Genomic DNA, 13,103 nt, shown 5'->3' with positions numbered 1-13,103 from the left:
ATGTACACACTAATACAGCTTCAAAAATGATCAACCCAGGCTCATCTTGTTTCCACCATACTGCCAACCATGAACTCCCTTCTAGTATTAATTTGAAGTTGACGTGTTACATCATTTCACTTGTATTTCAGTATGTATGTGTAAAAGACAGAGACCCTTTAAAAAAATACATGCACCATAATGCCATTATCATACCTTTAAGATTTTAACAATAATTCCTTAATGTTATCAAATATCCAGACAGTGTCCAAATTTTCAACTACTTTGTAAATGTCATCATTTTACTTATGTGGTTTGTTTGAATCAGAATCCAAATTAGATCTGTGTAATGCTATGTAGGGTCAATATGTCTCTCAAGCCTCTGAATTTATAAGTCCCTTAGTCTGTTGGTGCTGGTATAACAAAATATCTGAGACTGGGAAATTTATACATTACAGAAATTTATTTCTCACAGTTCTGGAGGCTGGGAAGTCCAAGATGAAGGTGCAGGCAGGTTTGGCATCTGGTGATGGCCTCTCTGAGTTTTTAAGATGTCACCAATGTTGCCATGTCCTCACATGGAAGAAGGTGGAAGGGCAAAAAGGGAACAACACTAGTTACCTCCAGCTCTTTGAGAGCTCTGTCCTCATGACTTAATCACTTCCTAAAGGCTCCACTTCTATTTATTTATTTATTTGGAGACGGAGTCTTACTCTGTTGCCCAGGCTGGAGTGCAGTGGCACGATCTTGGCTCACCACATCCTCCACCTCCCAGGTTCAAAGGATTCTCCTGCCTCAGCCTCTCAGATCCCATTTCTGAATACTATTACACTGGTGATTAGGTTTCACCATGAATTTTGGAGGGGACAAATCTTCAAACCATAACCTCCCCCTTTGGTTCTCTCGCATTATTTTTTTCCCTTGTACTTCATTTATTGAAGAAACCTGGTAGTTTGATCAACACAGTTTCCCACAATCAGCGTTTTGTTGATTGTATCCCCTGGTGGTGTTCAACCTGTTCCTCTGCCCTGTTCATTTCCTGAAAAGTTGTTGAATATAAAGAAATAAATGTTTTAGGCCGGGTGCAGTGGCTCATGTCTGTAATCCCAGCACTTTGGGAAGCCCAGGAAGGTGGATCACCTGAGGTCAGGAGTTCGAGACCAGTGTGGCCAACATGGTGAAATCCCATCTCTACTAAAAATACAAAAATTAGCCAGGCGAGGTGGTGCATGCCTGTAATCCCAGCTACTTAGGAGGCTGAGGCAGGAGAATTGCTTGGGAGGTGGAGGTTGCAGTGACCTGAGATCATGCCATTGCATGATCTCCAGCCCAGGCAACAAAAGCAGGAAAAAAAGAATAAATGTTTTAATTGAAGAGTAATATTCTTAAATATTCAAGTTCAGCTTACAAATGTTATTTCATATATAAGTCTAATAAGTTTTAGCAATAATTTTTAAGGGGTCTTGAGTAATGTGTGTTTCAGTTAATAAAGGTGGTTAAACACTGTCCAATATATTGTATGACTCTTTGGGGTTGGCCTGTGGACCCACTGCCTTTTTCTATAAACAAAGTTAATTGGAACACAGCCATGCCCATTCACTTATGTAGTTCTTGTCTATGACTGCTTTCCAATATAATGACCTGGCTGGGTACAGTGGCTTACACCTGTAATCCCTGCAGTTTGGGAGGCCAATGTAGGCGGATCCTTGAGGTCAGGAGTTCAAGACCAGCCTGGCCATGGTGAAGCCCAGTCTCTAATAAAAATACAAAAATTAGCCGGGAGTGGTGGCAGGTGCCTGTAATCCCAGCTACTGGGGAGGCTTAAGCACAAGAATCACTTGAGCCTGGGAGGCGGAGGTTGCAGTGAGCCAAGGTCGTACCACTGCACTCCAGCCTGGGCAACAGAGTGAGACTCTGTTTCACACACACACACACACACACACACACACACACACACAGAAAGAAAGCACATGACCTGATTTTTATATCATAGTAAAAATAGGCCCTCTGGAGAGGGGACATGGACTTCTCTGTTGAACAGTCATTATTTATACTCATTCCGAGGCTTCTAACTTCTTGTCCATAGTTTTTTTCAACTAGGGAAGGTGAGCTTTGCTCATGGTGTCTATTCTGTGAGCTCAGAGCTGCCTTGAAATGGAATCTGCAGCCTCCCTCATGCTCCTGTGATAGGACCCTATTATTCTTTTAAAACTAATCAATTACGCTTACAAATATGGTGAGCTTTAGATTCTCTTGGATATCCTGAAACTGTTTAAACCTCATTAAGATTTCAATTTACTGCTGGGCCTGGTGGCTCACACCTGTAATCCCAGCACTTTGGGATGCTGAGGCAGATGGTCAAGACTGGAGTGAGCCATGATCACACTATTGCACTCCAGCCTGGGTGAGAAAGTGAGACTTTGTCTCAAAACCAAAGCAAACACAAAAAGATTTTAACTTAAAACCAGGAATCTATATCAGTTACTTGATTATATACTTTCAGTTGTTCTTATGAGGACGGTCTCTTGAGCCACATTCTCTTATACATTTGTAAGTACACAATATACCTAATATACCCGGATTTCTTCGTATTACAGAAACATTATTATGGTTTTAATTTCTTTTTTTTTTTTTTTTTTAATTTTTTATTGGATTATAGGTTTTGGGGTACATGAGCAGAGCATGCAAGACAGTTGCATAGGTACACACATGGCAGTGTGCTTTGCTTTTCTTCTCCCCTTCACCCACATTTGGCATTTCTCCCCAGGCTATCCCTCCCCACCTCCCCCTCCCACTGGCCCTCCCCTTTTCCTCCCAATAGACCCCAGTGTTTAGTACTCCCCTTTCTGTGTCCATGTGTTCTCATTTTTCATCACCCACCTATGAGTGAGAATATGCGGTGTTTCATTTTCTGTTCTTGTGTCAGTTTGCTGAGGATGATGTTCTCCAGATTCATCCATGTCCCTACAAACGACACGAACTCATCATTTCTGATTGCTGCATAATATTCCATGGTGTATATGTGCCACATTTTTCCAATCCATTCTATTATCAATGGGCATTTGGGTTGATTCCAGGTCTTTGCTATTGTAAACAGTGCTGCAATGAACATTCGTGTACATGTGTCCTTATAGTAGAACGATTTATAGTCTTTTGGATATATACCCAGTAATGGGATTGCTGGGTCAAACGGAATTTCTATTTCTAAGGCCTTGAGGAATCGCCACACTGTCTTCCACAATGGTTGAACTAATTTACACTCCCACCAACAGTGTAAAAGTGTTCCTTTTTCTCCACATCCTCTCCAGCATCTGTTGTCTCCAGATTTTTTAATGATCGCCATTCTAACTGGCGTGAGATGGTATCTCAATGTGGTTTTGATTTGCATCTCTCTGATGACCAGTGACGATGAGCATTTTTTCATATGATTGTTGGCCTCATATATGTCTTCTTTCGTAAAGTATCTGTTCATATCCTTTGCCCACTTTTGAATGGGCTTGTTTGTTTTTTTCCTGTAAATCTGCTTGAGTTGTTTGTAAATTCTGGATATCAGCCCTTTGTCAGATGGGTTGACTGCGAAAATTTTTTCCCATTCTGTTGGTTGCCGATCCACCCTAGTGACTGTTTCTTTTGCCGTGCAGAAGCTGTGGAGTTTCATTAGGTCCCATTTGTCTATTTTGGCTTTTGTTGCCAATGGTCTTGGTGTTTTGTTCATGAAGTCCTTGCCTACTCCTATGTCCTGGATAGTTTTGCCTAGATTTCCTTCTAGGGTTTTTATGGTGCCAGGTCTTATGTTTAAGTCTTTAATCCATCTGGAGTTAATTTTAGTGTAAGGTGTCAGGAAGGGGTCCAGTTTCTGCTTTCTGCACATGGCTAGCCAGTTTTCCCAACACCATTTGTTAAACATGGAATCCTTGCCCCATTGCTTGTTTTTGTCAGGTTTATCAAAGATTGTATAGTTGTATGTTTGTTGTGTTGCCTCCGGTGCCTCTGTTTTGTTCCCTTGGTCTATATCTCTGTTTTGGTACCAGTACCATGCTGTTTTGATTACTGTAGCCTTGTAGTATAGTTTGAAATCCGGTAGTGTGATGCCCCCCGCTGTGTTCTTTTTGCTTAGAATTGACTTGGCTATGCGGGCTCTCTTTTGGTTCCATATGAAGTTCATGGTGGTTTTTTCCAGTTCTGTGAAGAAAGTCAATGGTAGCTTGATGGGGATAGCGTTGATTCTGTAAATTACTTTGGGCAGTATAGCCATTTTCACGATATTAATTCTTCCTAACCATGAACATGGAATGTTTCTCCATCTGTTTGTGTCCTCTCTGATTTCGTTGAGCAGTGGTTTGTAGTTCTCCTTGAAGAGGTCCCTTACGTTCCTTGTGAGTTGTATTCCAAGGTATTTTATTCTTTTTTTTTTTTTAAAGACAGGGTTTCATGTTGGTCAGGCTGGTCTTGAACTCCCGACCTCAGGTGATCCCCCCGCCCTGGCCTCCAAAGTGCTTGGATTACAGGCGTGAGCCACCACGCCCAGCCGGTTTTAATTTCTTAAAACTTCCATATTAATTCTTACTTTTCTGGGGTGGAAAGATAGGAGGCATTGGGATAGACTATTTCCATCCCAGTTACCTGAAGTGATCTGCTAAGAAAGACAAATGCTGGCCAAATTAATTGATGTAACTTTCAGTCAAAGATTTTGGCAGAACCTGAGATTTAAAGTTGCAGACATACAGGAATTACTGCCCCTATTGTCATACTAAGCTCCTTTTTGTAAGTACTCTGCCAGGGACTTCAAAGCTTTAAGGGCGTCTATTTTGGACTGCGAAACTAATTCTCATGCTGGTCTGCAGCCTTCATCAGAGTCCATCCATCCCTTGATTAGATGATTACATTTGCACCTCTGGTTTCTAATGTATTTCTTATCTAACTAAAGATCTTTAACTCCCTGGGATCCCAATAAATATATCTTCATTTATCTATCTCTTTTCACTTGCAAAAACTTCAGTATATATCTCTAATATATAAGAACTTTAAAAAGTCATCTCAGGCTGGGTGTGGTGGCTCATGCCTGCAATCCCAGCACTTTGGGAGGCTGAGGGGGGTGGATTGCTTGAGCTTAGGAATTTGAGACCAGCCTGGGCAACATGGTGAAACCCTGTCCCTATTAAAAAAAAAATTAGCCAGACATAGTGGTGTATGCCTGTGGTCTCAGCTACTTGGGAGGCTGAGGTGAGAGGACTGCTTGAATTGGGGAGTTTGAGGGTGAGCAGAAATCACACCGCTGCACTCCAGCCTGGGTGACGGAGGGAGACCTTGTCTCAAAATAAAGAAATAAATAAAGGTCACCTGGGTCACATTAGTACCTTAGTACATCTAAAAGTGAATTGTTTGTACTCTGCCTACCTTCTTATTTCTCCATCTATCTTAAAAAGGTCTTTTTACAGTTTGTCCAATCAGAATCATCATGAGGCCACATATTGTATTTGCTTGACGTGTCTGTGAGATCTTCGAATCTATGAGTCTCTCCTGCCCTCTTAAAGCCATCTATGTGTTAAGGAAACACGGTTGTTTTCTATAATTTCCCACATTCTAGATTTGGCTAATTGTTTCTTGGTGGTACAGAGTCTTCTAAGTTGTTCCTTTATTCTCTATTTCTGGTAGCAGGTGTAATTAGATTTTTGGGGTGGGGTGGGGACGGGAGTCAAGAATACTTCATAGTCAGATATTTTCTAACTATCAAAAGACACTTGATCTTGATGGGACTTTCCATTTTTCCGTGTTCTGGGGCATTTAATATGGCAACCTGATTGAACTTAGGATATCTCACATGACTTTGAACCGAACTAGCAATCATAACTAACATAATAGCTAACATATATTAAGTGCTTTTCATGCGCCGGACTCAATGCTAGGCCCTTTATAAATATGTTCGTTTAATCTTCTCAACATTTTGCAGATAAGGAAACTAATAATGCTTAGAGCGTTTAAGTTGACCCGGTTAGCAAGGGATGATCTAAATTTACGGGTCGAATTGGAATCCCAATTTCCTCAGTCCCTTTCCGCGGTGAACAATTCCCTCCCCCGGTTTTCGCAGCTCGGGTTCTCACAGTGTCCCAAGCACTAGGAAGCCTTCATTCCTTGCCCCGCCCACCTTGGCCCCGCGCGGTCCTGCTTTGCCCTGCTTTGCCCTGCCTCCCTGCCCCGCCTTGTCCCCGTGCCATGATGATCCTACTCTCTGGACCCCGCCCCTCCCGCTTCGGGGTCAAGCCCTAGAAAGCACCGGGAAAACCACATTTCCCAGAGTGCACCGCGACGGCGGGGTCCTCGGACCGGCGCTCGCTCTCCGGCGCCATTTCTGTAGCGAGGAACGGCGGTGCGGCCTGTGGTCATGGCGCTGTTCCCGGCCTTTGCGGGCGTTAGCGAGGCCCCCGATAGTGGGAGCTCCAGGAAAGGTAAGCACACAAATGAGCCGAAGAAGGTACTTGGAGGGCATAAGAGGCTGTTTCTGGGGCCCAGGTCTAGACTTTTATCTTGGATTTGTGTATCCATTGTATCCCAGGGTTCTCCGCGGCGCTGCAAAGCCTTCTGGGAAGGGCTCGGGACCTCGTCCGAGGTCTCGGGCCCAGAGGACTCTTCTGGGCCGGGGTTGTAGAGTTATGGAGAGGTGGAGAAAGATGGGTACATGCCCTGGAGCTGGGACTTCTGTATTATGATGTTGTTAGGTCCTGTTCTTTTTTCGAGCATCAGTTACTTCATCTTTAAAATGGGACCAATGATACTCGACATCTCAAAAAAACCCTTGATGCAAATGCAGAATGCTTTTATTACATATTCCTTCCTTTCCTGTTACACTTATTTCTGAAATGCTTATTAGGTTGATATTACTTAGCAGGCTTGGAGCTAGGGGATTAATATCCAAATCCTAATCAGTTTCTCTCTGGATGGGCACGTCACCCAGTGATGTGGGCCTACTGTGTATCAAGTTATAGCTTTGCATATTTTACTTAAGCCCCAGACATTTCCAACAGAGCTGCATTGTTAAAAATTGGGGTACATAGTTCATTTAAAAAGTAAGTAATCCTGGCCAGGAGCAGTGGCTCACGCCTGTAGGTGGAAGGATGGTTTGAGCCCAGGGAATTCATGACCATCATGGGCAACATAGGGAGACTCCCATCTCTTAAAAAAACAGTTAGCCGAGTGTGGTGGTGCACACCTGTAGTCCCAGCTGCTCAGGAGGTTGAGGTGGGAGGATCGCTTCCCAGAAGTTTGAGGCTGCAGTGAGCCATGATCGTTCCACCGCATCCTACTTTGGGGGGGACCTTGTCTCTTAAAAAAAAAAAGTAATTTTAAATTATGTGCCACATGTGACATAATTCTAAATTATGTGCCCAGTTGAGTCTTACACCTCTCTTATATCCTATCATGTAGTTTCTACACTTTTTGTAACGTTTCTCATAATTTTTTGAGTTTTTTTGAAACAGGATCTCACTCTGTTGCCCAGGCTGGAATGCAGTGGCACTGTCATAACTCACTGTAGTCTCAAACTCCTGGGCTCAACTTCCTGCCTCAGCCTCCCAAGTAGCTGGAACTACAGGTGTGCACACCATCAGGCCCAGCTAATTTTTAAAAATTTTTATTAGAGACCAGGTCTCACTTTGTTGACCAGGCTGGTCTCAAACTCTTGAGCTCAAGCGATCCTCTGCCTCGGCATCCCAAAATGCTAGGATTGCAGGCATGGGCCACTGCACTCATCCTATTTCTCATAATTGAGAGTAATTTCTTGTATAATATTGTGGTCTTCCTTTACTAGACTGTAATATCCATCAGGTTGGGCAGTGTTTGTCTATTGATTGTAGCATAGTTAGCTCCTAGCACAGGTCCAAAATATGATAGGTATTCAACAAATATTTGTTGGATATATAGATCAGTAGTAGGTACTTAATAATTATGTGCTGTATGAATGCATGAGTGCACCTAAAAAAAGTGTATATCACAAGGTAGGATGTTATAGCTATCATAGGTGAACTACATGAATAATTAATTCTTCTTTTCTTTTTTTTGAGACCAAGTCTTGCTCTGTTGCCCAATCTGGAAGCCAGTGGTGCGATCTTGGCTCATTGCAACCTCTGCCTCCTGGGTTCAAGTGATTCTCTGCCTCAGCCTTTCAAGTAGCTGGGACTACAGGCACTCACCACCATGCTTGGCTAATTTTTGTATTTTTAGTAGAGACGGGTTTCACCATTTTGGCCAGGCTGGTCTCGAACTCCTGATCTTGTGATATGCCTGCCTCGGCCTCCCAAAGTGCTGGGATTACACTGGTGAGCCACTGTACCCGGCCCAGGAATAGTTACTTCTAATAGAAGGTTCAAATAAGGCTTTGTTTAGGAGCTAATTTTTTTTTCTTTTACTTAAAAAAAAATTTTTTTTTTTGAGTCAGAGTCTCACTCTGTCACCCAGGCTGGATTGCAGTGGCGCAATCTCAGCTCACTGCAACCTCTGCCTCCCAGGTTCAAGTGATTCTTGTGCCTCCGTCTCCTGAGTAGCTTGGATGATAGGCATACGCCACCATACTTGGCTAATTTTTTGTATTTTTAGTAGAAATGGGGTTTCACCATCGTGGCCAGGCTGGTCTCAAACTCCTGACCTTAGATGATCCACCCACCTCAGCCTCCCAAAGTGCTGAGATTACAGGTGTGAGCCACTGTACCTGGCCTACTTTTTTTTTTTTTTTCCCCCTTAAATAGAGACAGGTTTTTGCTGTGTTGCCCAGGCTGGTCTCAAACTGCTGGGCTCAAGTGATCCTCCGGGCTCAGCCTCCCAAAGTGCTGGGATTACAGGCATGAGCCACTGTGCCTGGCCAGGAGCTAAGTTTTGGATGAATCTTCAAGAGGGTAGAATTTGGACAAATAAAGATGGTGGAAGGGTATACCAGGGCCTTCAAGGCCTGCAGAAGGAAAGTATTAGAACTGTAAATCTGTCTAGTTTGTCTGGAGATACAGTGGTGGAAAGATGAGCCTTGGGAAATATGGTTGGGCTGATGATGATGGAGGATTGTGATCTTTAATAACCCATCAAAGCTTTATCTTTTTATTTTGAGAGAGGGGAATCAAAATTTTGCAGAGGAGTCTTACTCTTAAATAGTATTTGACATTCTCTTAATATCCACCATCAGGAAAATATGTGTAAAAGTATGTTTTATAAAGTGTTGTCTTTTAAAAAATTTAAACACCACATTATCTCTGGTAATGAAAAAAGCCATAATTCTTTTCTGGTCATTTTCACTTAGCAGTGTTCAAATTTCACAAGATGTCTCAAAAATGGAATTTTATAGTTGGATTGTTCAAGTCAATTTCCAAAATAAAGCCAACATTGCATTTTGTGGCTATATGCCTTAGGTCTCTTTCAATATAACAGTTTCTCCCTCTTCATTTTCCCATGTGATGGATTTGTTGAGGAAACTGTGTCATTTGTCCTGTCGACATTTCCCACCAAATCCTCATAGTGTCACTTAACATGCTTCTGTATCCCGGTATTTCCTGTAAACTGGTATTTAGATCTAATCAATTAATTAGATTCAGATTTAATCTTTTCATTGAAAGTACCTCGCTGGGCTCAGCTCATGCCTGTAATCCTAGCACTTTAGGAAGGCAGAGGTGGGCATATCACATGAGGTCAGGAGTTTGAGACCAGCCTGACCAACACGGTGAAACCCTGTCTCAAAAAAAAAAAATTAAAAAGAGGGATCAGTGCATTTGCTGTCAAGTCAAATCAAGAGGACTCCCTGTCTAATGTTCCCTCTTTTAGTGATGTTAAGGTTGACCAGTGGATTCATGTGTTTGCGACCTGATTCATCCCACATGAAGTAGCCCGTCAACCTTACACCTAATGATTTTTGCAGCCATTTAGATAATTGCTTAGGTCCATTATTATTTCATTGAGGTTGCAAAATGGTTATTTTCTAATTGTATTATTCCTTCTATACACACACACACACACACATTTATTTATTGTTATTTTTTTGATACGGAGTTTCGCTCTTGTTTCCCAGGCTGGAGTGCAATGGCATGATCTCAGCTCACCTCAGACTCTGCCCCTCCCCCGCCCCATGTTCAAGCCATTCTCCTGCCTCAGCCTCCTGAGTCGCTAGGATTACAGGCATGTGCTATCACGCCCAGCTAATTTTTTGTATTTTTAGTAGAGATGGGGTTTCTCCCTGTTGGTCAGGCTGGTCTCGAACTCCTGACAGCCAGTTGATCTGCCCACCTCGGCCTCCCGAAGTGCTGGGATTATAGGCGTGAGCTGCTGCGCCCGGCCTCTCCTATATTTGTTAATATCAGTTATTCTATGAAGAACTATTAGGATACCCTGAATATAGTTTAGGCAAGAAAGAGAGGATGAATACTTTTTTTTGTTTTGTTTTGTTTTTGAGACAGTCTAGCTGTCACGCAGGCTGGAGTGCAGTGGCGAGACCTGGCTCACTAAAACTTTCGCCTCTCGGGTTCAAGTGATTTTCCTGCCTCAGCCTCCCCATTAGCTGGGACTGTAGGGGTGCGCCACCATGCCTGGCTAATTTTTGTGTTTTTAGTAGAGAGAGAGTTGCAGCATGTTGGCGAGGCTGGTCTTGAGTTCCTGACCTCAAGCGATTCACCTGCCTTGGCCTCTCAAAGTGCATGAGCCACCTCACTCGGCCTAGGATAAATATTTGATTTATTTCTTTTGTTAGTCTCAGAATAATGAGTTGGGGTCCCAGTAACTTCTAGAGGTGACCAATGAGGTGTGAGGTTTTTTTGTTTTCATTATGAGCTCATGAATTTTTAGCATTTATATTTCCATCTATTGCAGGTAGGTTGATTTTTTTAAGAGATGGGGTTTCACTCTGTTGCCCAGGTTGGAGTGTAGTGGGGCGATCATAGCTCACTATAATCTTCAGTTCCTGGGCTCAAGCAGTCCTCCTGTCTCAGCCTCATGAGTAGCTAGGACTGCTAGTGTACACCACCACACTCGGCTGACTTATTTATTTATTCATTTATTTATTTGGTTTTCTGTTGCCCAGGCTGGAGTCCAGTGGCACGATCTCGGCTCACTGCAACCTCTGCCTCCCGGGTTCAAGCGATTCTCCTGCCTCAGCCTCCCAAGTAGCTGGGATTACAGGCATGTGCCGCCACCACACCCAGCTAATTTTTATATTTTTAGTAGAGATGGAATTTCATCATGTTGGCCAGGCTGGTCTCAAACTCCTGACCCTGTGATCTACTTGCCTTGGCTTCCCAAAGTGCTGGGATTACAGGTGTGAGCCACTGCACCTGACGATTTAACTATTTTTTTTAGAGATAGGGTCTTGCTACGTTGTTCAGGCTGATCTTGAATCCTTAAGCAGTGCTCCCACAATGGCCTCCCAGACTGCTGGGATTACAGGCATGAGCCAAAATGCTGGGCCTGACCCAATCGTCTTTATTTCATAGCTTTCTTGCTTTCTGTCCTAAGAGATGTCCAGCGATCATCGCTTAAGTTTTCTACTGTGGCCTGGAGTTGTTCATTTCTCCAGGGAATCCTGATTTCTTTTAGTGGAAAATGGTGTGGATATATGAAAACCACATGCTGGGTTCCTAGGGGTATCATCACCACGGTGTGGTCGTTACTTCTAGACTTTTTCAGTGGATGGAACCAGGAAGAGAAAAATACATCAGGAATTCATATTAGTGTTTTCAGTCCAAATTTAAGATTATGAAGTTTTTACTTCTTTATTTAATTTTAAAACTTCTTTATATGTTCAAAATGACAGTATTAATGTGACTAATACTAACAGTTTCAGATTTCTTTATGGGTCTATTTGTTTTAAGGACATACCCCACAGTGGATATGTGGTCAAATTACTGGGTTTGAAAATCACTTGAAACAATTCCCTGTATGGTTTTACCACCAGTTTGATATTTAGATATATTTGTTCCATTCGTTTTCCATTTTTAGGGATTGTTTTTTCTTTTGAATTTGGTTTTGTTTTATAATGATGTAAAACGCTGAGTCTAACGTTGAGAATGTAAACCAGGTATATTCAGAGAAGAGAAAGCTTCCGTCTCTGTTCCTCCAGCCTGTCACTTTCCTTCCCCTGCAGGTTACCATCGTCATTAGCCAATGGTATCCTCCCATTATTTTTCCTCCTTTCTGTAAGCAACCATATTTCCCCTCTCTTTCTTCAATGTGCACTGTTCTGCATTTCACCTTGGATCCTGGAGATCGCTCTACACTCTATGGAGATCTTCCTTATTTCTTTTTACTAGTGCACAGAACTCCATCGTGTGGCTGTCACATGCTTTATTCAACCAGTCCCCTATTAAGGACATTTGGACGGTTTCCAGTCTTTTGCTGTTATAAATAGAAGCAGTGTACTTTTTGCCTTACGCTATAAAAAATGTTATAAAAAGGTAAAGTAGTGCTAGCAAGTGAGTGCAGAGTTTCAATTAAAAAAAACATTCAACTTGGACAGGAAATACACCCAATACCAAAATGAGTGAAAGGGCCACTGCTTTCCTCGTTCTGGCTACCTTTGAAAGTTAGGCCAAGGGCCGGGCACAGTGACTTATACCTGAAATCCCAGCACTTTGTGAGGCCAAGGCGGGCAGATCACTTGAGCTTAGGAGCTTGGGACCAGCCTGGGCAACATGACAAAACCCCATCTCTAACAACAACAACAAAAACTAGCCGGGTGTGGTGGCATGTGCCTGTGGTCCCAGCTACTCGGAAGGCTGAGGTGGGAGGACTGCTTTAGCCTGGGAGGTAGAGGTTGCAGTGAACTGAGATCTCACCACTGCACTCTAGCCTGGGTGACAGAGTGAGATTCCATCTAAGAAAAAAAAACAAAGAGGCTAGGAATTAAGTAGGTATCACATTCAGGAAGGAGTCTGTTGGGGCTGTGTTTAGCAAAGTTCATTCTTTCAACAAACAGGAATAGGAGCATCCATTGTGTCAGGAGCAGCGGAGAGCCCCCATTGTCTGACCCCTTTAATTCTGGAGCTTTTCTTCCTACCCTCAGATTGTTGACAAGGATTGTGTACCCTAATACATTGTTGCTTGGGAATCACATATTTGACAGATTTGGAATGGAAGATGGTGTATTAGTTTATTTAATCTTC

General features: G+C 42.8%; 1 protein-coding gene across 5 annotated transcripts in view; it reads left to right on the top strand.

Moving 5' to 3' along the window:
- Positions 1-6,324: 6,324 nt before the first annotated feature.
- Positions 6,325-13,103, top strand: part of NRDE2 (NRDE-2, necessary for RNA interference, domain containing) — a 48,598-nt gene continuing 41,819 nt past the window's right edge. For all 5 annotated transcript variants that reach the window (XR_013521466.1, XM_078335608.1, XM_054240275.2 and 2 more), the window contains exon 1: positions 6,325-6,425. Coding sequence is in view for 2 of the 5 variants with exons in the window: in XM_002754192.7 (XP_002754238.3) it covers positions 6,362-6,425 (64 nt within the window). In the remaining 3 variants the exon portion in view is untranslated. The remainder of the gene's footprint in view (positions 6,426-13,103) is intronic.

Source organism: Callithrix jacchus, chromosome 8, assembly GCF_049354715.1.
Source record: "Callithrix jacchus isolate 240 chromosome 8, calJac240_pri, whole genome shotgun sequence".
Classification (NCBI taxonomy): Eukaryota; Metazoa; Chordata; class Mammalia; order Primates; family Cebidae; genus Callithrix; species Callithrix jacchus.
The sequence above is the reverse complement of the archived record's forward strand: the minus strand, read 5'-3'. Positions and strand labels throughout refer to the sequence as shown.